The sequence below is a fragment of the Balearica regulorum genome, chromosome 1 (genome assembly GCF_011004875.1).
Source record: "Balearica regulorum gibbericeps isolate bBalReg1 chromosome 1, bBalReg1.pri, whole genome shotgun sequence".
Taxonomy (NCBI): domain Eukaryota; kingdom Metazoa; phylum Chordata; class Aves; order Gruiformes; family Gruidae; genus Balearica; species Balearica regulorum.
Window position 1 is genome coordinate 182,083,466 of NC_046184.1, and position 26,774 is coordinate 182,110,239.

The 26,774-nt window shown below is 36.6% G+C and overlaps 1 protein-coding gene across 3 annotated transcripts in view; it reads right to left on the bottom strand.

The window, feature by feature from the left end:
* Window positions 1-22,972: 22,972 nt before the first annotated feature.
* The window catches only part of PCDH17 (protocadherin 17), a 91,873-nt gene continuing 88,071 nt past the window's right edge, over window positions 22,973-26,774 (bottom strand). For all 3 annotated transcript variants that reach the window (XM_075741729.1, XM_075741730.1, XM_075741728.1), the window contains one exon: window positions 22,973-24,392. In XM_075741729.1, coding sequence (XP_075597844.1) covers window positions 23,710-24,392 — 683 coding nt within the window. In that variant the 3' untranslated portion in view covers window positions 22,973-23,709. The remainder of the gene's footprint in view (window positions 24,393-26,774) is intronic.

Genomic DNA, 26,774 nt, shown 5'->3' on the forward strand with positions numbered 1-26,774 from the left:
GCAACTGCAAAAAAAATGATCCCTAAGGATTAGTTTAAATAATGATGCATTTGTGTTGCATAAGCAAATATAGTTGTCAAATATTTATGAACAGAGTAAATGAGCCCATCCAGAATCTCTGTTAAAAGAAAACAGCGCCAAGAAGCCTTCCAGTAGCACTCTGATTGTACGAATCTGTGAACCTACTGACATTCTGGATCAGGGCAGGAGTCTGTTCAACATAATGTTCTGTTCTGACATGTCCAGTGCCAAATATTTTAGTGGAAGGTGCAATAGTTCCCTAGAGTAGAAAGTTATGGAGTAAGCTGCTCATTTAAAGAGGTTTCCTCTTGACTGCCATCATTTGGAAATCATAGTGTGTTCTGAGGTATGAGGATTTCATAGATTCATCAATGCTAAGGCTGGAAAGCATTACTATAAATAATCTAGTTTGACCTTCTGCATATTGCAGATAATTTTTGTCCCTAATTTCTCTATCATCAGGTCAATAAATAGCATAACCAAATTACCAGGTTTTGTAATTTTTTTCCTATTTAGTAGAAAGGGAAAAATTTCTTTATCTACATAAATGAGTTAAACTTTTTTATTGGAGTTGACTATTGTTAAAGAACAGTGATCTGTATGATTGAATAATTATTTCATCATTATTATTTTAAATTATCATTCTAATATTGTCTTCCTAATGTTCACTGAATGCTCCCACTGAAGGCACATTATGAACACAAATTTTCAAAAGTGACTGATTGTTTTGCAAGCCTAGAGGGTATTTATTCAGGAAAATCTATGCCATTTACATTTCTGCACAGAAATTTTCCAGAAGCTAATCCATCTCCCCCAAACTATTTTTAAAATGCCATATTCCTGCAGTCTGCAACACCATCTGTCAGAATGGAAGATTCCTTCCTGAAAAAAAGGTGAAAACATCCCATATGGATCTAAGACTTGGGTCAGGAGTCTGAAAGGAAGGACCAAAAGGCTGAGTCTGTTTCTGATAAAGCCTATGCTGAAAAATATCTCTTCATTTGCTGACAGGATATACTCTGAAAGCATTAGACAAAATGAAAATACACATTGTGCTGTTGGATATTAAATTTATTTTGTTCACAGTCCATTTCTATCGGTAGTAAAATGTTGCAGGAGATAAAGGTTCAGTTCATCCCACACGGCATATGAGGCCCCATATAGTGCCATACAAAGGAGTTAATATGATTTTTTTTTCTGAGGGTTTGCATCAGGACCAAGTATTACCCTGTAGGAAACTATGAAGTGCATATTTAGCCACATTCTGGATCTAGGAGTAGCCTGGAACTGATACAATACAACAACAAAAGAAAGAAAAAAAAAAGACTACAGAAAGGAAGAAGTGAACACTTCATTTCATAGTAACTGTTTGCCTTTATGGCCAAAGAGCAAAACAGAAAAGAAGGATGGAAGAAAAGAAAGAAAAAAAAAATAGTTAAAAAATCTGAAAGGTCGATAAAAAGGTGCTGAAGGTTTTTTATAGCTTTTACCTACAGAAGCCTACAGAAGAAAGAAATTTGATGCTAATAAGTAAGGCAGACAGCAGTTGTCAAATTCCTAAGCATTTGAACCCCTTCCTTGGGTGCTAGATGGAAATGTAATTGGACAACTAAAGAGGACTTTCTACATAATTAATGCAATTAACACATTTGCAAAATATGCCACTTTCTCTTTTTTTTTTAAAGAAATAACTTATTCCCTGGAAAAAACTCTGTCATTCTGGAGCATCTTTTTCACCATAATGTTAGCACATCTTTTTGACAGTTTATTAAAGTTTCAAGAAGTAGTCATGCAGATTAGCCTAAATATCTTATTTTGCCTTACCACCAGATTTCTGTTAAAACAGAACAAATCATTACATTCATTCATCATCATTTGGCTGTGAGGTTCCAGGGTGCCAAAAATAGTAAACACTTGTGGAATCTTCAATAATTGAGAGCAACAGTAAATTACATTTTAAGTACTCATCAAGGTGAGAACAAGGCACTTCATGACTCTTCATACGTCCTTGTTAGGAATTTCGCCAAGCTAGAAGAATGCACAGGTTCATGTGGAAGTTGCTAGCTCTAACCTTCCTATGAGTGTGTTTGTGCTATACAAACCCACTGATCTTTTGAGAGATGCCTAATCTAGTTTAAAAAAAAAAGAAAAAGAAAAAAAAGAAAAAGTAGATTACCTTGCATGGAGAATTGCGCTAAACCCTGTAATATATGCTGCTCTTGCACTCCAGTTTGATAATTTAAAATGCAGTGTGGATACCTGCTTTGTTTTCTTTAGGGTTCAAGCAGGATGAGATGTTGCATTTAGCTGTAGTTTGCTACAAGAAAAGCTCCCTCTATAAGGCACAGCATCAATTTCTTATCATTGAATATTGCCAATAAAGCAGCTGTTCCTTAGTTTGTCAACATATGTATATGCTATACAGCTAGTAGAAACACCTTCATAGAACAACTGTCTGCTTTAGAAGTTTCACTTTCTTTCCCAGTTCTGCCCTTATGCAATGCAATTCAAGGAACTGAAAAAGTTTGCCTTTGGCACTAACAAGACACATTAGCAAGGTGTAATTTTTTTTATTATCCTTTAGCGGGAACACCATCCCTTGGCCTTGCAAAATTCTGTTGCCATTCTACTTATAAAACCCACTTGAAGTCCTCTTGCCATAATAAAGACAACAACTTACTCACCCAGTAAATGAATTGTGTGTTGCTCCTTTGTGTATTTCCCTGTAAGTTTTACAAATATTCCACTATGCCTGGGAACATAATTTTGACCACTGAAGTCCTGAGGGGTCAAAGATGCATCTTACCTGTTCATTTGTATAGTAACCAAGATGGGAAGGGCTTGATCACTCATGCCCACTCTCCAGTTCTTTCTTTAGTGTCCATTGAACATAAAGAATGAAAGGGAGATAGGGAGATGTCCTGTTTCTAAAAACTCTTGTTCCTCTTGTTCTTATAGAAAGAAGTACCTTTTTTTTTTTTTTTTTTTGGTCTTCAGATTGCTCATCTCTCTATGTATTCTGCTGCAGGTGGCTCCAAAGCAGTACAGCTGAGTGGGGCTAAGAAGGAGATGGTAATAATTGCTGAAAGACTTTATATAGGAGGCATCCACAGAAAACATATGCATTAGAATGCAATGGTTTATAAAAATGTGTATGAAACTCTGTGTTACACTGAATGCAAATTGCATTTCTAAGCTGCACAGGTCCTTGTTGAGTGTGGTCACATATTATCAGGTGACTTAGATAAATCTTGGGAAAACATAATAGACACAGAGATCCACTTTGAGATACTCCGAGTGGAAATTGCTTCCCCTTTCATTCTCTCAGCAAAGGAGACAAACGGCTTTAGAAAAAAAAAAAAAAAAATGAAAGGTTTTATCCTATACAGATAAAAATCCAAGGCCTCCCACATATCTTGTTTCTTCTCCTTGCAGTTGGCATGGTTTGGTAAATTATTAAGTTGGCTGAGTTCTAAAGCTATTGAAACTAAAAATATCAGGCAGAAATGTTACCAAAATATATTTTTGGGAAAGAAAATCTGATACTCTTTCTCCATGGAACCTCCCTTCATTCTTCCGATTGTCTTAAAAAACTGATGGACGTCACGTTGGGAGAAAAAATTGACAGAGGAAAAAGGTAACCATGAGAAAACGCTACAGGACATCTGAGATAGTGCTGAATACTTGAAAGTTGAGAGTAATCACTGAATGTACAATAGAAATAGGTATGTTTAGTCATTTCATGTTTAAAATAAAATTTCATGTCTAATTTTTATCTGAGTTTTGTTTTGGGGAGGAATTGTGAGGATCGGAAAGTTTCTGCTGTCGGTTATCTTCTCTCTTTCTTTGTTGACAATGAGACTCTAATGCTATTGTGCCCAGTTTACATGTATTGGTTTTTGAAAATGAAATCTGTGACAAAGAAGAAAGTTTGTTATAAGGATGCAGAACAGCAGAAACAAACCCAGTAACTGTATATTTGTTATGATGGGATACAAACTCTTACAAATTTGTACGTTTCCCACAGAGGTATAGGAGAGGGAAGACAGGATGAAAGGCTGTCAACAGTTTATCAAACAGGATCTTACCAGATAGTGATTTTGGTGACAAGTAAGTAGAAAGTATATTACCCCTTTGAATCTTCTGATGCATCTGAGATTGATCCTAAGAGCACTGTGTCCCAGTAGGGCACCAGGATCCATGGGGGCTGACAGGGCAGCACATCACCAAACATGGCCCATTACTGCCCCCACCAAATGCAAAACTTAGGGTGATCCCCATGCCATAACTATTACCTACCCATATAACACAACTCTAGGCCCAAGTCCCAGCTTTAGCTCAGAAGTTTTACTGGACTCACTTTACCAACATTCACATTTTGGCCAGCTCTTCTTTGTAATGCATAGGGAACTTCATAGAACCATAGAAATGTTGGTTGGAGAGGGCCTCGGGTGGCCATCTAGTCCAACCCACTCCTTGGTGGATATTCCACAACCTCCTTGGACAACCTGGCCAAGTGCAGCACTACCCTCCTTCAGTATTTTTTCTTCATGTACAATTTTCTTTTCCCAAGCTACAACTTGTGGCCACTGTCCCTTGTTATATCATCCGGCAGTACCAAGGAGACTTTGGCTACATCACCTTTGCATCACCCTTAAAATAGGTATAAGCAGAAGCCCTTAGTTTCTTCTTCACCAGCGTGTATATCCTCAGTTTCCTCAGGTGACATTCATGGTAAATATTCTGTGGTGTTGATCATCTTTGTAGACCTCCATTGGATCCTCTCCAATTTCTTCTTATCTCTCTTGAACTGTGAAGTCCCAAACTGGATGCAGTATTTTACGTACAACCTCACTGGTGCTAAGCAGAAGGGAAGAATCATTTCCCTTGATCTTGTGGCCAGAGTCTCTTAACATAGCTCAGTATATAGTTTGATTATTCAAGAAGAGACAACATTGTTGGCTTATCTCCTACCTGGTGTACACCATTACTCTCAAGCTCTTTTCAGCAGGGCTTTAACTCAGCTAGTCACTTCCTAACTTGTATTGATGCGTGGAATCGTTTCTGCCTAGGTCCAGAACTTTTCCCTTTTTCTTATGGAACCTCATGAGCTTTCTTTTAGTCTAGTGCTAAAGTTTATTACATTCTCTTTGCATAGAGTTGTGACATTTAGCATGGCCACAGTTGCTTCTTCCAGTTTGTTTCATCTGCAAATGTTCTAAGTGCAGTTTGTGCTTTTATTCAAGTCATTGAAGATGTTGAAAATTATGGGTCCCAGCATGGAATTCTACAGTACTGAACTTCTCACTGATCTCCAGAGGGACGTTTAACCATTGATCATTGCTGTGGTTGAATTCAGCTAATTTTCAACCAACATAACTAACTCATCTAACTGTTTTCGCAGTACATATTTCCTCAGCTGTGGGAGAATGCCAAAAACCTCACTAAAGTCAAGGCAAATTCCATACATCACTTTCTCTTGTCATATACCCAGCCATTAAATTGCACAAAGATAATAGATTTGCTATGCATGCTTTACTGTTGGAAAGTCTGTGTTGAGTATTCCTGATTACTTTTCTTGTCTTTCACTTGCTTGGAAGTGCATGTGCTTCTTGATCTTCACAGATATTGAGGAGAGACTGACCAGCCAACAGTTTCTTTGATTCTCCTTTTTGGCTGTCTTCAAGATTAATGTTTCATTTTTGATTTGGTTTGGTTTGGTTTGGTTTTTCCAGACAACATGATAGGCAGCAACCTCACAAACACACAAATCAACTCATTCAACATCTGTTAATAAACCTTATCAGCCCCATGATATGGAGTACACCTAACTTCTACAAACTTTTGTTCTAAAAATGAGAATCTCTTCTCCTTCCCAAACTTTACTGGTACATACAGAGGTCAGTTGAGTCCTTCAGTGTTTTTAGTATTGTCCATGACTAGGCTGTCTTCCCCCTTCATTAGCTTCCTTTTATTTTCCCTGACATTTTCTTTGCAACTGGCATAACTATACAATCTCTACCTGTTTACCTTTATGTCTTTCACCAGTCTTAGCTGCAGCTGGACTTCTGCTTTTCTGATCTTGTCCCTAGGTGCCTAAGAAATTTTTCCATAGTTCTTCTTTGTTGCCTTGTTGTCTTGTTGCCTATTTTGTTTTTTCCAGCTTTTGTGGACTCCCTTTGTTTCTTTAAGTTTATTGGAGAGTTGCACACTTAGCCAAGAAAGTAATTTCCCCAAATTACAAACATTCCTGCACATAGGAATGGGGACAGACTTTTTAGTAGGCCCTGTAGCGATAGGACAAGAGGTAATGATTTTAAACTAAAGGAGGGTAGATTTAGACTAGATACAAGGAAGAATTTTTTTTACGATGAAGGTGGTGAAACACTGGAACAGGTTGCACAGAGAGGTGGTAAAGATCCATCCCTGGAAACATTCAAGGTTAGGTTAGATGGGGCTCTGAGCAACCTGATCTAGTTGAAGATGCCCTGGCTCGTTGTAGGGAGGTTGGTCACCATGACCTTCGAAGGCCCCTTCCAACTCAAACCATACTATGATTATGTGATTCTATGATTAATTCCTGAGTTGTCTTTAAGATCTCTTCAAAAATGAGCTAACTCTCCTTTACTTCCTTCTCCTTCATGGCAGCTTCCCAAAGAGTTCCCAAGCAGAATAAGATGAAATATGCAGTTGTAAAGTCCAGAAACCAAAATTTACTGCTTGCCTTCCCACTTCACCTCTAGGTCTTTAACTTAATCATCTCAGCAACAGTGCAACCCAAGCTGCCCTCTGAGGCTGCCACTAGGTCTTCCCTATTTATAAGTAGACCACTACCCCTGGTCATCCCTGCCAGCACTTGCATTAGGAGATTGCTACCAGAGTTGTGTTAGAACCTCCTGGACTTCCTGCCTAATGCTATGTTTCCCTCCCAGCAGATGCCCAGCTCATTGAAATACCCCATAAGGACAAGAATATCTGAGTAGGACACCTTTGCTAGGTGGGATGAGGGAGAAAGTCTTATTCACTACACCTTCTTGGGTGTTATCCCCACATCCCCAGCGTTCTTTCCCCCTTTGATCTTGAAAGAGATGCTCACAACAGGCAGGCCTCTAGTTTCGTACTGGAATTTTGTATAAAGGAGATCCTTAACACAGAGTATCACTCTCCCTTCCCTCTGTTCTTCCCAAGTAGACTGCATCCACATGTAAATGTGTTCCAACCACAGGTGCTGTCCTATCAAATTGCTGTGGTCTTTACCACACCATAGCCAAACTCAGGGGCCTGGATTTCAGATGTTTTTAGGCCATGGTGCTGTTTTTATTTTTGATTATGAACAATCAAGAGGAGGAGGGATTATTCCACATCAGTTTGGTGCAAATCAGTTTGGAAAACATTTGATGAGCTAGACTTATCTTTAGATTGACTTGGAGGAATTTAAAGTGCAGAACTGTGAATTTTGTTTGTGTGTCTGTTTGTTTGTAAAGCTTGTTATTTTACTCTTGTATTACAAAATATATTAAAAAAATAAAGATACTGACAGGTCTTCTTCTTTGAGATACATGATTTATATATGAGCTTTGGACATACATGGGCCAAAAGTGGTTTTTTTTGCCTTTATAGTACCAGTAAAACTGGTTCAGTGACAGTGTGCTTGGCAGCCAAAAGTTAAGATTTATGGACAAGTCCTAAGGCTATTTCTGAGATTAAAATAATCTGATCCGAAGTGTTTGGCTACATGATTGCGTGTAATAAGAATTCATGGTTAATGGCAGAAAATTTTTTACATGGTTATAAACTACTGAGTTATTACCAGAGTTTCTTAGAGTTCCTAGAAATACATTTAATGCCCAAACACAAGGAAATTTTTTACCTACTAATTACATCTGACACAAGCCAGTGTGTGCATTGCAATAATTCTAGAAAAATCTGTGCCTACTTTGTAATATTCTGTAAATAATTTTCATTCATATAGTAACTGCACAAATATTAGTTATAATGAAACTACCTACATGGACAGAATCAGTGTCAATCAGAGAATCTGATTTTTTTTTTTTTTTTTTTTTTTTCCTTCTACAATGGTAGAAGTACACCACCACCATTCCTAGAGAGCTTTAATTTTCCCCCAAGGATATGAAATCTTTCCTTGGCTAATATAATAATCCGAACTGAAGTCTGGTCCAAAAATCCCCATGAGTAAACATAGTTTATCTGCAAGAACTGGCATTGACCCATCATCAATCAATGCCATAGTTTTTACCTCCAATCCAAAAAGAAGAAGCTCAAGGCAAGACAAGCTCTCCATTCCTCCCAAAACCAGGATGGCAATAGAAATGTGGCTTTGGATGAGCTCACTCAGAGCCCACCAGTTTCAGTTTCTACTGCCTCTGGAAGCCATGTAATAGATGTTCAGGGCCATGGAATACCACAGGTGACAGAACATTTGGAAATGGTCCATATAAACTTAGTACAAAATTTTCAATTTGTCATAGGATAAGAAGGGGGAGAATGAAAGCAGAGCTCCTGCTATAAGCTCTGAAAAGGCAGGAAACTTATCAGGTGAAATAATTTAGATTAATATTCATTAGTTTAACATTGGCTTAAAAGAAAAGGAGAGTATCACCTGGTAAACAGTCCAGTTTACTTAGTAAATCTCACTATGTTTTCCTTGGAGATGTCCCAAGGATTGGCTGGGTGAGCTCCACTTAGTTGATTGGATCTGGCACAACTGCTTACTGTAGTAAAATAGTTTTTTGTGTACACTGAAAATTAAGGCTATATCTAAGCTGTGAAGCTCTCATGGTCATATATAGTTTACAAATTTTCCGTGTCTATCAACAAAGAAATTATAGTGCTTTAAAGTACATAACTCTGTATTTTATCTGCCCTGGGAATGGCAGGAAAGTTATAAGAATGTAATGTGTGAGAATAATTTACAAATTATATTGAATTAGTACCATGAAAAAAAGACAGGAAGTGTTCTGTTATGTGGAAGTGCTAATTATAATCCAGTCTTTGTATTTGGTTAAGATAAGGGCATTCTAAATATTTATCTAGATTTACAAGTATTTCTTCAATCTGCAAATATAAGCAGAAAACAATCACAGGGAAATAAATAATGTCTAGATGCCATTTCAATATTTGTTATTTAATGGACTCTCCAAAATGAGATTACAGATGCACATGAAAATGGAAAACTTTTAATTACCTGTGTAGTAGTATAGAGTTACTCCTTCGTTATAAGTGAATACATCTAGGAAAATGTTTGGGCTTAGAATGCAGTTTAGTTGAATCTATGTGGTTCAGTTTTAAATCTTTTACTTTCCTGTGATTCTTCTTCTCTGTGTGTGTGTTGCTAGACTTTTTAAACTTTAATTTCTGCATTCCATTAAAAGATAGGCACCTTTTTCATGATGCCATTTTCCTTACATGCTTAGAAACCCAGAAGGGACCATATTCCCTATTATTATTTAAAACAACTTAAAAACCTTAGCTCATATAGGGACTTCACTGTCACACTCATTCATGTTCTACTGTGAGTGTCAGGTGCTTGTTTTGGTAGGCAGCATGAAATAGAAATCAAGCATAATCAAATGGCTTTTATACAGCTTTTTTGGTGCAACACAATTATAAATGATCTTGAATATTGTACATGGAGAGGTCAATTCATTATCTTAAATCAAGACTAGTAGTTACAGAGATACACTACCTATTTATCTAAAATTCTATTAAAACAATATTCTTTCTGCCAGAAAATTTGACTTTGAAAAATCCATAGTTTAAGCAACTATCTGAATCATATAACAAGACTCAATTACACCAGGTGGTATTGACTGATATATTTGGTAATGTAATAAAGATGCCAACCCTGACAAAATTTGTTAGTTTGAAAATAGGGCAAAATGCCATTTTATTGCAAAGCTAATGAAAAATATTGCTTACGGAATGATGAGACCCATCAGGGAGATTTGTAGCATACGACGTTTGTAAGATCTCAAATATTTCAAAATAGATTGGAAGACTTATGCAATGGGTGATATGACTGTTGTCTCTGCAGTATAACGAATGCAAGAAAAAGAAGATTCAGATTCATATGGTAGAATGCTAGAAGCTTTCTGTGTAGTAAAACTCTTAAACAGAGCATGTTGCTTCCTGAGCTTATGCAGGCACTGTCATGGCTGGACCACCACCTGGATGTTTTGCAAACGCCACAATTCAAAGAGATACTGCTTGGGGGGATTAAAGACTGTGAGTCGGATTCAGTGAATCCAAATCCCAGCAGAAGTTTGGCAGAGGACTGAGTTGGTTCCTGGGATGCCAGCATTAGTGGCTGAAGGCCAGACACTAATCTCAGATGCACGGCACGTGTCGCCTCCTATCTCGATTAAGCCACGTCTGTGGCTTGCACACACAACGCATTACAGCAGATTTTCTAAGGCATATGCTGCTTCCAGTGCCATACGTCTTAGTTTAAAATCTGGTCCGTAAGGTATGATTACTTGTTTTCTTTTTTTCTTTAGTTGTTTGATGAAGAAATAAAACCAAAAGAAAAGGAAAGCAAAAATTTGTTAACAGCACTCACCCTATTTTACCCCTCTGGTTTCTTCTTCATCTCCTATTCCCCTCCTTCCAAAGGATTCAATCTGTACGACACCAAACACGCAAAGAAATTAAAGTAATAATAGAAGCAGCAGAGGAAGATTATTTTCCTTCCTTCATTCTTCAGTATATGCAAGACATGACAAGATTCTATAAACTCACAAGTATTTACTCTTTAAGCTAATTCTGCAGTGTTGTAAAACAACATGCAAACTGCAGACTAGAGAGAAATAAGAAAGTCAGCATAGCAAAACTCGATTAGAAAGTTTGATTTGATTATCTGTTCCTTATTTGCATCACACTGCTGTTTCACTCAGAGCTACCTGACTGGAATATTTTCACTGCAATCTGAGTGTGGAAAGAGAAGCTATCAGCAGAATACCAGGCTGCAGGAAGAACAGCGTATTATGCTGGAACATTCCGGCACACTAATTGCTGCTCTGAAAATCATACTCCAAACATTTTCTTGCTTCATTTCGTCTCTTGGTTTTGATGGAAAATGTCCAGAAACGATGTGGTTGAGCTTGAAGATGAGAAATGGGAGACTGAGGGGCTGAAAGGTACCACACAAGTAGATTGATGCAGTGTCTTAATGTACTGGCCTTGAACTATACGAACTTGGTGGTGAATTCAGCCAGATTAAGGAGAGTGAGAATCAATCAGTTTCTGATGGCTCTAAAAGTCACATTAAAAGGGAAGATGGTTGTGTATTTATTGTCTAAGCGCTGCACAGAAGACCCTCTCTGGCAATAATAATTAAAGAGGCTCAACTAGAGAGGTTAGCTTGAAAAACCCAAGAAACAAAAACACCTGACCTTTTGGTTCCTAGAAGAAAGCCCATTAGGTGAATGATTGTTTTATTGCTTTTGTGCTTCACTTTTTTCTTTTTTTTTCTTCTTTTTTTTCTTTTCCTCTCCTCTTGGTCTCATTCTCTACATTACGTGAAACACCCCAAACTATTTACAGCCATCGGATACTCCCCAAATTGGTGAAGGGTAAGTGGGAAGCTAGTTAAAAAAAGTCCTGTCATACTGAATTTCACTTTCAAGAAGCTACTTTTACCCTTTTGCATTCTAGCAGGACAAGTAGTAGAAAATATACAGGGTTTAATTATTTTTTAAATAAAAGGAAGAATCTGTATACATTAAGTGTCAATTTTTAAAACCATATCCCTATTTCACTGATGCATGGCCACCAAAAAGAAATGAAAAAAACCCAAGAAAATGACACCCTTCTGATTGTGAAGTGTTGTAACAAAGAATGCTCTGTACTGGCACTGGCCCTGAGTTTGCATAAGTCTCTCTCTTGCACACTCGAATCGTATATAATGTAGATGAGATTGGTAGGGCCAGAAATCTTAATTTATTTATTCTATAAGTGTAATGCCAGCCACCTCCTGTTTTCATTATACCAATCTAATGCCAGCCATTTCCTGTTTTCATTAGACCATTGTAATGCTAGACTCCTACTGTTCTCATTAGTGCAGGACTGTGTAATGGCAACCACCTCATGTTTTCATTATAACAAAACTGTATGGTGCCAGCTGCCACTTATTTTACTTTACAGAATAGCACTTGAATGTAGTCCATACTCTTTCCAAGCGAATATATACAGAGCTGTCAAGAACCTTAGAAGTCTGAGGCCCCTGAGAAAGTGTTGGGAAACATTCCTTTCTGACTATTTTGTCACTGGAAGAATGGCAGGGAGATTATACAGAATAGACAGTGAAGAGGTTAAAGGCTGGGGTTAAACTCTTCTGGAACATGGTTAAATTCCAGCAACTACCTTTCTGATCCATAACCTATCTGGGCTTCCAGAAGAAGATAAAAATGTGGCTGTAGTAGTTCAAGGTCTGGATTAGACTTCTAGGGAAATCAAAGTTAAATTCCTGGCTCCAGCACATATTGCCTCTGCAGACCATAACCTATAAATTCTTGGTCTTATTACTCCAGCTGTGACTGGTTTGGAGATAATAAGACTTTCTCTGTCCAGAGCATTGTATTGTTTTATTTTGTTTTGTTTTGCTTTGCTTCTGTATTACCTTTGCAATACGAAATATGTCACTACTTATCAGTAGTGCTTAAAAAGAAGCTGTGAATCTTTCTCTAGGGTCTTCAAATTCTATTGTAATGATATTACATAGTACTAAGAACTGCCTGATGACACAAAAATCTCCCATTGAGAGATCTTAAAAATGTAGCTTCTTTGAAAGCTGGAAGTGTTCTGTTACTAAAGTGCAGTTAAGTTGTGGTTACATTGGAAAGGATTATGGCTATTTTAGTTTTTGCAGTAGGTACCAGAATTTAAAAAGCAAACAGACAAGCAAACCCCCTCTAATTCTAAAACAAATAAAAATATAAGATGTTGTGATTTTTTTTAATAAAAAATAGGTTTTTTATTAAAAATTAAACTATTAAAAATAGTTCTAGTTTTTGCTAAAAAGTTTTTATTTAGATGCCCAGGTGTCTGCTGATATTGAACAATATAGATCTCAAAAAGAAACCCAGTGTCATTGTTCTGTAAAGACTGTCTAGCTGCTATGTGGATGTCCTGTAATATCATTGCAAAAAAATATCTGGTTTCTGTAAGGGGACTGTGGCCTCAGGTCTATAATGAATGAATGAGCTGTGTTTTAGTCATGAGGCAGAGCCACCACATCTTCTGGTACACATACATCTGCTGTCTCTGTTCTGAAGCCTTGGGAGCTTGAAGTGCTTGCTATCAGGACCAGAAGAAGCACCAAAGTGAAGGCCCTTATTCTGTACCTGACCAAAATTATCAGTTCTGCACAGTGACTTTGGTTTTAATTATTCATGTGATTCCAGCTTGTCATGTTTTATCTGTTGTATGTTTTAATGATTTATAGCTTCACTGTAGCTCAGGAGGAGAAGAAAAAAGCTTTGTGGACAGGTACCATGAAAATAAAATTTTACTGTTATTATGAATACTGGTACTTATATTCATTTTTCCGGAAGAAAACAGATCTTCAAAAGTATTTTTGTTCCACTCTTCCAGTCTTGATGGAAAAGTTGTGGTTTCAAGAAAAGGAAAGTATTCTTTGTCATTCTCAGATTGCTGTATTATTAACATCACTGAATAGAGTAATTGACAGATGTGTATAAGTTTTGTTAAAATGATTAAAAGCTCTGCAAATCATAACCTGTCAGTGTTCCCTGGGAAACAAAGACCTTTCCATCTGTTAGGGGACTCTGTAAATGAATGTAATGAGTCACCTTTAAAATGACAGCTGTCACCCGTAGGATTTGAGCCTTGAAGGAAGTGCAAAAATATAATGCAACATATATAAACCGTTGATCAAAAAATATCCTTAATTTGTTATTATTTTGATCACCTCACTGTGGGCAGGGTGTAATAGCTTGTAATTTGTCTGTGATCTCTAGTGTCTGGATTAGGTCCAAGTCAATAAGAAGATAGTTATGTTTAGTGATGTTACAGTTTGATAAGGAACTATATGCCTGCATATATCTTTGCACATTGTCAGAGTCTTCACAATGAATAAAATTTTATGAGGATAGTAGCATGTGATAGCAGCACATTTGAAAATTACTTCTTCTGAGCTGTGGAAACCCCATAAAATTGAAACTGAGGGAGGTGGGGGGGGGGGTTGGTGCGCTTTTGGGTCACCTGCAGAGATGGTACACCTGTACTCCCTTCCCCTTCAATATTTAATTTGTTTTAGTAAAGGTAAGTGATTTGTCACTCCTTTTCTTGTACCATTGTTTCCCCTTTCTGATACATTATCTGAACTAAGGCAGGTGGAGTCATAACATTTTCTGTGAAATAAAATGCAAATTCTGTTATGCAAATGGACCATTAAGAACTGAATTAGATTAAGCAGTGGTGGTAAATCAGCAATTATACTGCTGCTTTTTTTCTTTCTTCTTTTTAAATAGCGAGATTTCAGCACAAATAAAATCCAGCAAGTCTGCAACACATGTTGTAGATCGTAATGCTAGTCACCACTAGAAGAGAAATCCTAGGGCTGCTGATGTGCTTTACTGAATCTAGTACACATTTTACCACTGCTCTGATGCAGTCTTTAAAGCTAAGAATGCTGAGCAAAGTGCTTTGAGTCAGCTGGTAACACAGTATATTAATTACAGCTCTTAATAACTTCCATTTTTACATAATTGTTGCATAGTTGTGCATGTTATGCCAAATAAAATCCTCGGTCTGGACTGGTGGTTGTGATTAACATTTATGTTGCGGTTAAAAACGAGCATGCTTTTAGCTTCATTGATGTTGAAGATTTTCTGGATTATTTATAAAATGAAACAAAAATAATAATTAAAGAAATTCCCAAACTGAGCAAACAGGTGGTTCTTCAAATACAGTGCTAACTGAATTTTATCTGGCTGCAAAAATACATTCTGTGCTAACCAACACATGCATTGAAAAAGGATTGGTCTTTCTCCAGACCACCCTTCAAGGCTTGGAAATGTGGACTAGCATTTGCTACTATGCCTTACAAACAGTCAGGATGAAGGAAATAAAGAAAGTGAATGAGGAGGGCTGGCATCCACTTACAAGAAGCTAAGGGATTCAAGATTTGGCAGCTGCACCAGGTGGCTCCTTGCAGTTAAGTGTTGTCATTGCCCATAGAAGCTTGAATTTCTTCCAGGCAGGAGGTGATGTAAATAGCACCTTAGACTACAGGAATTACTGGTTATCAGCAGAGCTATCTCAGGTTTACATTCTTGATGCCACAGTAAGCTTGGCAAATCTCCATGAAAGCTTTTTGAACAAGAGGGTTTAATTCAGATGTCCTCCAGTTGTTCCTACTTCTCCTACTGTTGCAGTTAATATGATGGGTCCTTGACATTTCACCTCTGCTAAAGGGGATAGGAAGTAATAGGAACTGAAAATCTGCCCAAAGCATCATATTCCTTTTCCTCCTCTATCTTGATTTCTGCCTCCAGCCACAATAACTTTTTCCTTTGCAGTGGTTTCAAGATTTAGCAGTCCAGAGAAGGTTATTAATAAAGTGCTGGAGAATGAATCTTTTAAAAATGGTGATTTCTTTGGAAATTAAAGCATTGAATATACTTACTAGCATTATACAGGCTTTACCTGGGTTTCTAGGTCTTCTATTCCTCTCTCCTATTTTAGTTCACTGACAGAGGTGTATTTAGAAAAGAATGGTGGTGGATTTATAGTCATTAACAGTGTTACTTAACTGAGTTGTGGAGGAAAAAGTGTCCATGAACAAGGTTGTATTTACCATTTTTCCTGGGGTTTTGTTTGTTTGTTTGTTTTTTCCTTTTGAGTTCTGGAGACTATTTTTTCAAAGACATTTACTTTTTGAAAAGGTAAGTGTTCTTTTCATTTTAAAGGATTGCTGTGTCTTATTTTGACATATACAAAAAAGATTAAGTCAACTAAACAAATCCATTTTCGATCCATATTGCATCCCTAAACAAGTGAACTAAACACACTCCGCCAAGGTAGCATTGGAGTGCTGAGTGGTGGTGAGCTGGTATATACCAGGGAGCTTGGTTCTCTTGCACTGGTGCATGGAGGAGAAAAAGTCATTATGGAAGCATAATTACCAGCCTCTGGAGTCTCTTGCAGAAGAAGATAGCATGAAAGAAGCCCGGAGTCTGGACAGTGCCCTTATTCTGGAGCTTTCCACTACTACAGACTTAGAACTGAGGCAAAGCTTCAATGTTTTTAAGAAGCTTATCTTGTGGTCAAAGATAAAGGCTTATTAACAGTTGCTAATCTCTATTCTAAATCTCTTATAGCACAATGGAACCATAATGCTATTAAAATAGTTTCACGTGCATTCTGTTCTGCTGTATTTACTATATTCACCTGGTGTTATACAAATCTTTATTCAATGATATAGCAGTGGCTTATATTCATTTTGTTCTCAATTTAGAATGAGACACAAGGGAACAGAAAATCATTCCTATAGCCAATATGACTTTAAGCATAGAAACGTAAAGGGTATTCAGAGTAAATACAAATTCTCTGTAGAGAAAGACAGTCCCTAAACATGTAGCCATAATGAAATACATTGTTATGAACCCTATTATAGTTAGAAAATATGAAATGCATTTGGTAGTTATCCAGAATATACATATCAGTTTACTTTTTTCTCATAATTTCAGTAAAAAAAAATCTAAAAAGAAATAATTTTCACCGAAGATGAAATAGCTGTATGTTTAGTTATCAAGGAAACATCCTCATTTAGAGATGGCTAGTTCATTAAGTGTGATACTCCTCTTAACAGGATCTCCCACTGAACTCAAAATAGCAAATGAAGAATTTGTTCATAAAAAGATAAGCATTTTAATTGGAAAATAAAAATATTGTTTTAATATGTTTTAACAATGTTAATATGATAAAATTTTAAACCAAAGAATCTTAACAAATAAATGGAAGTCTTCTCTACAAATATGATTAATATTTTTTAATTATATGGTGGTACAAAGTGTGAAATATCTTAGATGAAAGATGAAAAATCTGCTCTAAATTCTCTACATGAGATAAATTTGCAATGTAAAGTATTTTAAATGGACATATGAAAAGGAGGGAGTGGTGACTAATAAAAGGGGCACTTGCAGAAATCATTATAGGGTGTGGCATCATAAAAGATGCCTGTTTTAAAAGGGTTAAAAAAATAGATGCATGGAACATTTTCCTAAAGACAGTAATAACAGAAATAATAGATAAATGTCATTTTCTGATGGTCAGACAGATATGGTGTTTCCATTTTAATGTTGATGCCAGCACAGTGATTCATTTTTATCACTCTCAAATCAAACCACTGAAAAGGTTCTGTATGTGATTGTCACTAAAATGATGGAAAATTTGCAGCTATTACAAAATGTAATTGCGAATTTGTTAAAGAGTATTTCTTCTTGCAAACATATTACAACTATGTTTTCTGTACTTCACTGGCAATCAACTGATTTCAACATGCAACTCCAGTGTAGGTTTTAACTTGGAAAAAGTTGAGGATAACTGGCCGATCCCCTAGTTTTCTGGCAACAGCTGAGTACGTGCACTTTAATAAGATTTACGTAGGTTTAGTGTTCAAGGTGCTAAACACAATATGTTTTCAGAAATGGAATTTTAATTATTCCATTTCTCAGTAGGTCAACATCTAAATCTGTTGTCCAATAATCTATGTTTCAATCCATGTCTATAGTCTTACTTCTTACCAGGATAAATCACAGAATGTTTATGGACGTTTTGGAGTCTTGCCCAAATAAAAGCTATTATCTCTAGCCCAAAGAATCTAAAGGAGGGAACTATGTCAGAACACTATTTTCATTTCTGAAACTAACAAAGGGCCCACAATTTGACCAGCAGATACTTAGGAAAAAAATTAAAATAAAAACTTAAAAAAAATATATATTAAAAAGGAATTGGTCTCCCAATCAGAGAAAAATGTTTCCCCAAAACTTGAACTAAATGTTTTTTGTGAGCCAGGCATTATCGGGAACCATCAGCAATAAATAAAGCAAGATACTGTGCTCTCTCCCCTGAATCATAGCATATGCATTATAGAATATACATCTCAGAAAATTCTTAGATGGCTCATTAATTCCCTGATCCATTTCTGCATGCACTACTGATACTAAGGTGACCTTTCACAAATCAAGCTATACATACAGCAGAGAGCCATCCCTTCTTTCTACTGGAGAAATTTCATTTTTAGGGAAACATTACTAACTGAAGAAATAAGCTTTCAGCTGCTTTCATGTCTTGGACTCAATAAAGGATAAGGATAGGATATTTATCCCATGAGTGAACACCCTGAAGCAGTTATACGTGGTTGGCTTAAAGGAGATCTAAGAATCTCTGACAGACTGGCCACTTTCCAAATGAGAAATCAATGACTCTGTATTCTGGGTAAAGAAAAACCAGGATGGTTTATGACTTGTTCTACATATACTGTGGATTCAGCCAAGCTCTGAATTACACGCATTTGAAGACGGTAAGAGCAACATCCCGTGTCCAGTGAGGCCTTCAGCAGCATAAGGGACATCCTGGCAGGACTTTGCACAGACAGTGGCTTGCTAGATTTTTTAATTGAGCCTGTAGAAAGACAAATATATGTAGCAGGAAAAAGGGAAGAAAACAATGGGGCATTTCTGTGCCTAGGATAACCAGCTAACTAGATGCAGACTGGTTTTGGTTTGTGGTGGTTTTTTGCACTTTTTTTGCAAAGAGACTTGCAGAAAACATACAATGGCTAAAAGGTAATTCTGCCTGCAGGACTAGCACATATCTTCATAATACTTGTAGTAGTCTGAGCAAACTAAAATTCTGATTAGCTGTCAAAATCAATGCCTATTTACTTAATTATTGGTTAAAAACCACAAACAAACAAACAAACAAATCCCAAACCAAACACCCCAAAACACCCAAAATATGTTGTGGATGTTTTTCACTATTTGGTATGTCATTGCTGCAATCACACAGGAGCAGACAGAAAGAGCCACAAATTCTGAGGGATTGATCATGATGCATCAAACATCAAAAAACCCAACCAAAAAAAAAGACATTAAAAGGAAAGTGTTAAATTGTAACAACAAACTCAAACAACAAGACATAGAACTTAGACATATTTTCTCAGCATTTTGTCATGATGTTTACAGCAACATGAATGAAACTATTTACCTCTATTACTCAGGCTGTTAAGAAAGACACTTTAAAAACCAAACCCAAACAAAATAAAAACCACCACAAAGCAAAAACCCCAACCTTTTACATTCTTCAGATTTTTTCTCTACATTTGTATACTCAAGCGGTGTTTTGATCTTTCATGTTGGGCTGACAGTCTTTGAGAACTTTTACCCTCATTTATAATGCTTTTGGTGAACTCACACCAGTGTACTAAACCAAACTATCCTTTATTCAGCTCCGTGTTTCTATGAGCAAATAACAGCCTGTAGGGATTCAGCACATCAGCTGCTTAAAAGATAAACCTACCCAGCTTGATGAAAACTCTTCACCACCTTCCTGTTGAGAGAAAACGGTTACACATTTCTAATAAATGAAGCAGGAACTGTCATTTTTTTGGCAAACTGATAACTAGCTGTAACAGCCGCATTGCCACAAGTTGCTTTTCCAAAGTAATTACCATCAGGCTCCCTGTGGTATGCAGTGTTTAACACATTTCTTCTGTGTTAATGAATGCAGAAGCAGGCAACACCACTATTAGTAATTGCTTTTTATTCGTAGTCCTCATTTTCCAGATAGGTCACATTAAACACAGCCATTAAACAATAGCGGTTGAGATAATCCATACAATGTATGCTGCTTTTGTTTGGTTTTTGTGTCATTCACCAGTCATTGGTGCAACTTTGAGCCATATGGGGAGACAGGGGCTGATAAATGCGAATGCCAACCTGTATCACAATTGGGCCAGAGAAGTCAAAACCTTAATCAGGTTTCATTCAATTACACTTCAAATCAACAAATCTTGATAGCCAAAACTCCCATTTGAATTAATGCAATAATAACCACTGCCTGATGTCAAAAGAAAGCAATTAAACAGTAATGACTGGGTGTATATTATGCTAGGCTTCAGACTCCTCCTTGACTTCAGCAATTTCCCTTCCATTGGACAGCAAGCAGCTGGAAAGTTTGTTTGAATGATGTACCCTGCTCCACTATGAGCAATGTTTGACTTCTAGGGGTAACTTGGACTGGGAAACCTATATTCTCAAGTGGCAAATCACAGTTCAGGAGAATCTCTTTCCTGATAAATATGCCAAGAAAAAAACAAACAAACAAAAAACCCCCAACCAAACAAACAGAAAAAAAAGTCTGATTTTGAGTCCTGATTTGATTGGCCAATTGTTTAAGGAACTCCCAGTTGCTGGCTTTCATTAATAAAAAAATGATATAGAATGCCTTATTCACTATTCACAGTGTACAGTACAATTGTATTAGTTACTTAACTTGCCTCCCTTAACTCAGCCATTCTCATTATAATCGTGTGGTAGATATTTTCTTTCAGTCTTATACAAAATGTATGTAAGTAATGAGAGAAATAACTCATAAAATTTATCTTTCATTGCTGCCTCTTTCTCCAGTGGTGATAGTAGAGCTACCACAGAGAAAAAATACTTTTTAAATTCTTTTGTGTGTAGTACTTCCTTCTCACACAATCATGCTAATTTTGACTGAACCAGCAAAACTCACATTGTATGAGCTCCGCTGGTTTATTTGTTCATTACGTATCCATTCTAAATTGTGAAACAGATTTTTTTAACCTGGGATATCCTTACTGGAAGCAGTATGCCAGAGATCTACAACACAAGGCAGTTGTCAGCCAAATTAAATAAAAGCAAGATTTCCTAAACTCTTCTATAAAGCTATGAGTCATGAATTCTGAATTACCTCAGAGTGGTAAATAAATAATCACTACTAAATACAGATAATGTGTTAAACAGCTAAAGCTAGTAAATCACTAGTGACAGAGAGCCTTAAGGTAAATTCCTCTTACATTGGCACAGCCCTTTCTGAGAATGTTGTGGTTTTATGTCTTCAGAAACATACAATGAATTGTACAATTGGTTACTCAGTGTTAAAATCATTTATAAAATACACAAATCTCCATCACTTGACTGCATTTACATACTGGCTTAGATTTTGCTGAATAATGGATCTCACCGGCAGAGCTAAAGACTTGGTGCACAGACACTGAAGTGATGGGCACCGTGGAAATACGTATAAGAGACTGATCAAACAATAAGAAATCCTCTCCACTATGGAATTTCAAGCTATCAAGCTATCAAGCAAAACCAATCTTGGGTCTCCTGGCCAAAAAGAAAAAAAAAAATTATATAACACAGACAACACCACATTTTAGATACATAAATTGTCCAAAACATGGAGAGTAGCTTGATAAAACATGTACAAGATCCTTTTTTTTTTACATGTAATTGTAGACTTTTTTAACAACAGGAGCTAAAAGCAAACTGTCAGAATGGTCGTCTCCCAAACAAAATTCATTATAGGGCTGACTAACTAAAATCACCATTTAACAGCAGTCCTAACATCAAACAGGATGTTGGGTCAACTTTCTTTCTTGAACTGATGAAAACTATGGCTTTGTGGCATTTGAGATTGCCAATTGCTTTTATGTTTGTACAGTACAGATTAAATTTAATAAACCCAATACACCATCTTTAAACAATTCACCATAGAAGTATTTCCAACAGAGTATCTGAAATATATAAGGGACAAATCCTGAACTAAACTTTTTATTCTTCTGCTTCTTCTCATTCTATGCAAGCTCATTTTTAATGTGGATTGGTTTTTATCTTTCATGTGAAGACAGTTTTGAATTTTTCAAATGCAATAAAGACACCCTTAGAAAAAATAATTTAAAAGTAGAAACTATATCCCAAGTTATTCTGAAAATACTTGTCAGAACAAATGAAAATCAAACTAAAAACAACCCCCCAAAATAAACAGTGTGTATCTAGAGTTGCAGTAAGCAATTGCACGTTCTCAAGAATCCAATAAAATACTGCCCATGCCACTTTGTTACTGACATGTTTTTCAGCTCTATGTACTTATTAGCAAAATTTTGAAAATGGTGGCACCTCTTAAGTAGTCAGTCAAATATCCTACATTAAACAGGCTGGCTGCATGTGTTTGGAAAAAAAACCAAGGAGGTTCCAGATGTTGGTTCGAGTGTAATTTTTGTTATTAAACATGGGTTTGCAATAGAAGCTTCTACAAGGACTTGCACATAACCATGACTGATGGATGTATTTGTAGGCCGTTCAGTTAGCTCCATCAGCTCACTCAAACACATTTTGAACAGATTATGTACTGCAGTACTTCGTAGACCATACATTAAACAAGAGACTTTGCTCTGAGGCGCTGCTTCCCACAATCCATGGGGAAAAGGAAGCAGGAAAAAACAAAACTCATAGAGTTCGACAGCTACCGAGGCAACACTTGCCATTTACAATATAAGCCCAAATATTTTTGCAACACAACTATATATTAATTTAATAAAATACACAATATAGCTCTTATACACTCAACAATTTGGCTCATATGCACTGAATCTGCAATAAATCAATAAAAAATATGTCATTTGATGTAAACACACTGAATCTTCTTACATTTGCACATTTAAATGATCATGTGATTTGTGTGGATGTCTAAGACATTTTCACTTTCCTGAGCTATTTTAGTGTCCACAAATGAATAAAAAAGTGTTAATAATGTTAATTTCTTTTGTGTATTACCCTTAAAGGTAACTATTTTTTTTTTCAGTTTTTTTTTTTTAAAACTTACCGCTAAGTATTTATAGTTTTGTTGGACACTAAAATGCTAAATAGATATTAAAATCTTCTTTTCTTTTTTATCAAGTGAATTAGCTTATGTGTGTGCAGGACAAGATGGACTATATCATTTTACATTTAACCTTAATATGATATGAAGTGTTTTACTAATGATCAGGATATGTTCTGTTGAATAATGATCTGGAATGGTTTTTTTTAGTTTTCTTGTTGTTTTTTTTTTTTTTCTTTTCATATTTGTGGCAAATAACTAACTTTGTACATAAATGTTTACCACAAATGAATGTCAATGTTTGGTGTCACTTGGACTACTACAAGAACTCTTTTTAGGATTTTCAGTAGAAGCCTGCGGTGACTGCTGGAAATCCACCACAGATCAGAATTATTCAACCCTGTTTTTCTTGGGGTTTATACGTAAACAGTAAAGTCAGCATCAGCTATTGAGGACAGTCTTAAAGTATCAGACGTATTTCCATTCCACCTTTCTCACACCTTCCTATCAGATTGTCAAAATGGCACTGTCTTTCCATCTTGCGTTATGTTCTTAGTGTACTTGACTCTGTCCTAATGAAAGTTTGGTCAAAATGAAACCAGTGTTATCTGTCAAAAAGAAAGAGCAGTGAAAAGAACATACTTGTGGGCACTTCAGATGTTCACTAAAAGCCTTAAAGCAGCATTGGTCTTCCTTCATTCCTGTAAATCTGTTACAACCAGGGGATTTATTTATTTGTTTACTTTTAATCAGCAGAAGAGGAACGTAACTGCCAGCCTGTCCTTATTTTCCCCCTCACTTTCTGACGGCCACAGGGTCGCTTCCCCGACAGTCCTGCAAGAGCTTGTCTATTTCTCTCACAACTTCCTCGGCATCCACCGACTCCCTGCCTAGATCCCGGGCTGAACGGTCTAACTGCTCCAGAACAGAGTCCATCTCACTCGAGTCTCGGCTCACTCGGGAATGCACATCTGCAAAGGCCCTAGCCATCTGATCTGATGCAATGAAGGGAGCGTCTTTTGACTGTTTACTAGGCGATAGATACTGACTGTCAGTTGACAAGTACTGGCTGCTTGGTTCAGCCAAGGCTCCTGATTTCACTTCACAACCATCCAGTGGTCCTTTTGTTGAGGTGCAAGGCTCAATGCATGTCTTGGTTGGGCTGCTCGATGCTGAGGGAACCTCCTGAAGCAGAGGACTCAGGGCACGTTTGGCTTTTAAGTAAGGTTTAACATTGGCAATGAGAATAGTGTGCTCTCTCTTGTCTTTCCCAAATGTACAAAAAGTCTTTTTCCCGGTGGGATTCACAGTTTCATATGTCTCAGTCTCAACATTAGCTTCAACTGTGGGTACAAAGAGATTTGTGCGATAATCTGCATTCTCAGCCTGACTGGCTGCAGGGAACTGTGGCATCCAACACCTGTCAGAATGACCAAGCACTCTGCATTCATCTGTGCAGTTAACACATTCTTCTTGCTCTGTAAAACAAAGAAGAAAGAGAAAAAACTCTAATTATAACTGGATTTCTTTAAACTAATGGATAGGTTATGATCAACACATGATGGGCTTACTTGACATCTGGTTTCTTAATTACGGAGAAACAGAAGAAGCTATAATTAAAATATTTCAGAAGGATTGCATAAACCTGCTAGTTGAGACAATAGATTTTTTTAACTCTGTTCTCTAGGTATTAAAGCACTCACACAGCCCAATGGAAGTATAAAGGGGTCATTAGAGAACCATTCTCAGTGGAATTGAGCTTCATCTGTAAACTAATCTGCTGTAGAAATCTGTTAGGCTTTGTTCTGTAAAACTCATCCTAGAAAAGAGTGAACAGTACTTAAGGAACTCAAAAGGCATTATCAGGATTAATTTTTCAAATCAAATAACTGAGCAATGACTGCCTTTCTGGAAATACAAACACTTCATAAAAATCAGCAAGCTGGCTTTTCATTTTTGTCACCTCCATTTCGTTTATAATTGTTATGTTGTGTGACAGTCACAAAATAAAAAGGTTTTCTTAAAAAGCCTACTTTTCCTGCTGAGAACAGAGAACCAGAATTTTCCATCAGTATGCATTAAATATAAGCTTGTCAAAAAGTGCATATTGCAATTTTATTAGACATGAGTATAGATCATGCAATCAGTTTTCCCCTTTTTTGTTTTGGTGCAAGTAAGTGAAAATGGATTTGCTCAATGCATACAATTTGGAAGAATGACAAACCGTGGCACACTATTTGAACTGATAATGTTTTCAGATAGGATTTCTATATTCTTATTTCTTTCAAAGAATATAGTTACATGAGATTTTTTTTATTCACTACATTTTTAGAACATAGATTATGATACTTCAGGTTCTACAATTCAGAGACATAAAGAAAAATTTCTGCTTTAAAAACTTTAGCTTGCCTGTCATTTTACACTAATAGAATATATTTGGGCGCCATTTGCCATTTTATAATTGTACACATGGCACTAACCCAATGTCAAGGATAAGGACAATTCCAGAAATACCCCTTAAATCTGTTTTTTAGAAAAACACAACTCTGATCCAAGTTGCTTTCTTTTTCTTCTTCTTCGTAGTCTCTAGTCAATACTGATAGAATAAATCCTTTTATCATCTGTAGGTTTCAATCAGCTATGCACTGATCTTTAGCTATTAAGCATTTTCTTCCACAAAATGGGCAGATGAGTTCAAATATTAATTTTATTTGAGGAATTTAGTATTTTAAAAATGCCTGGAATTCCAGTTAGACAAAAAAATATAAGTATACCTTTACATGTAAGGATGAAACACACACAGAGAAACATGCACAACAGGTCTTCAGAAAAGCAGAACAAACTTATTGACCAAAAGATGGGGAAAAATTAAGTGATCATCATCTTTCTAAATTAGAAAATAAATTCATAGTAATGTTATAATATCACCACCAGATTCATAGACAGTTGCACTGCAGAAACCTGACACAGAAGAAACACCAAAGGTGATCTATGAGAATCCAATATGGTAAACAGTTTTGACTGTCCACATTTCTAAAAAGACACGAATAATTGTGACTTAAATTTAGATAAAATTGTGTTATGTCACAACGATCAGTTAAATTGCAGTGAGATCATTTACTCAGAACTGATACTTCTTAATCATACAGTTCTATGAAAAAGTGTCGTTTTGTACACTTGCCCCTTTCTTTGAAGAGTTTAAAATGTAAAAGACTGGTGTAAGCTCTAAAAAAACAACAAAAGCAAGAGAGAATGAGGTACAGGGAGATGAGAACATAGAGTGATTTTTGAGGAAAAGCATGTAACCAAAAGGCTTTAAATATAAAATTCATAGAGGTGAGTCAGCCTCACCTCTGCACCCAGTAAGATCATGGAACAGATCTTCCTGGAAGATATATCAAAACATATGGAAGACAAGGAGGAGGTTAGAGACAGACAACGTGGCTTCACCAAGGGCAGATTATGTATGACTAATGTAGTGGCTTTCTACGTGGAGTGACAGTATCAGCAAACAAGGGAAGAACTAGAGATGTCATCTACCTAGATTTCGTAAGGCCTTTGGTACTGTCTCCCACAACATTATTGCTGCTAAATTGGAATGATACAGGTTTGATGGATGCACTGCAAGATGGATAAGGAATTGGCTGGATGGCCCCATCCAAGGAGTTGCAGTCAATGGCTCAATGTTGAAATGGAAACCAGTAATGAGTAGTGTCCCCAAAAGGTCCATAATTGACCAATATTATTTAATATCTGCATCAATGACTTAGATGGTGGGAATGAATGCACCCTCAGCAAGTTTGCAGATTACACCAAGCTGAGTGGTGGAGTTGATTTGCTGAGAAAAGGACTGCCATCCA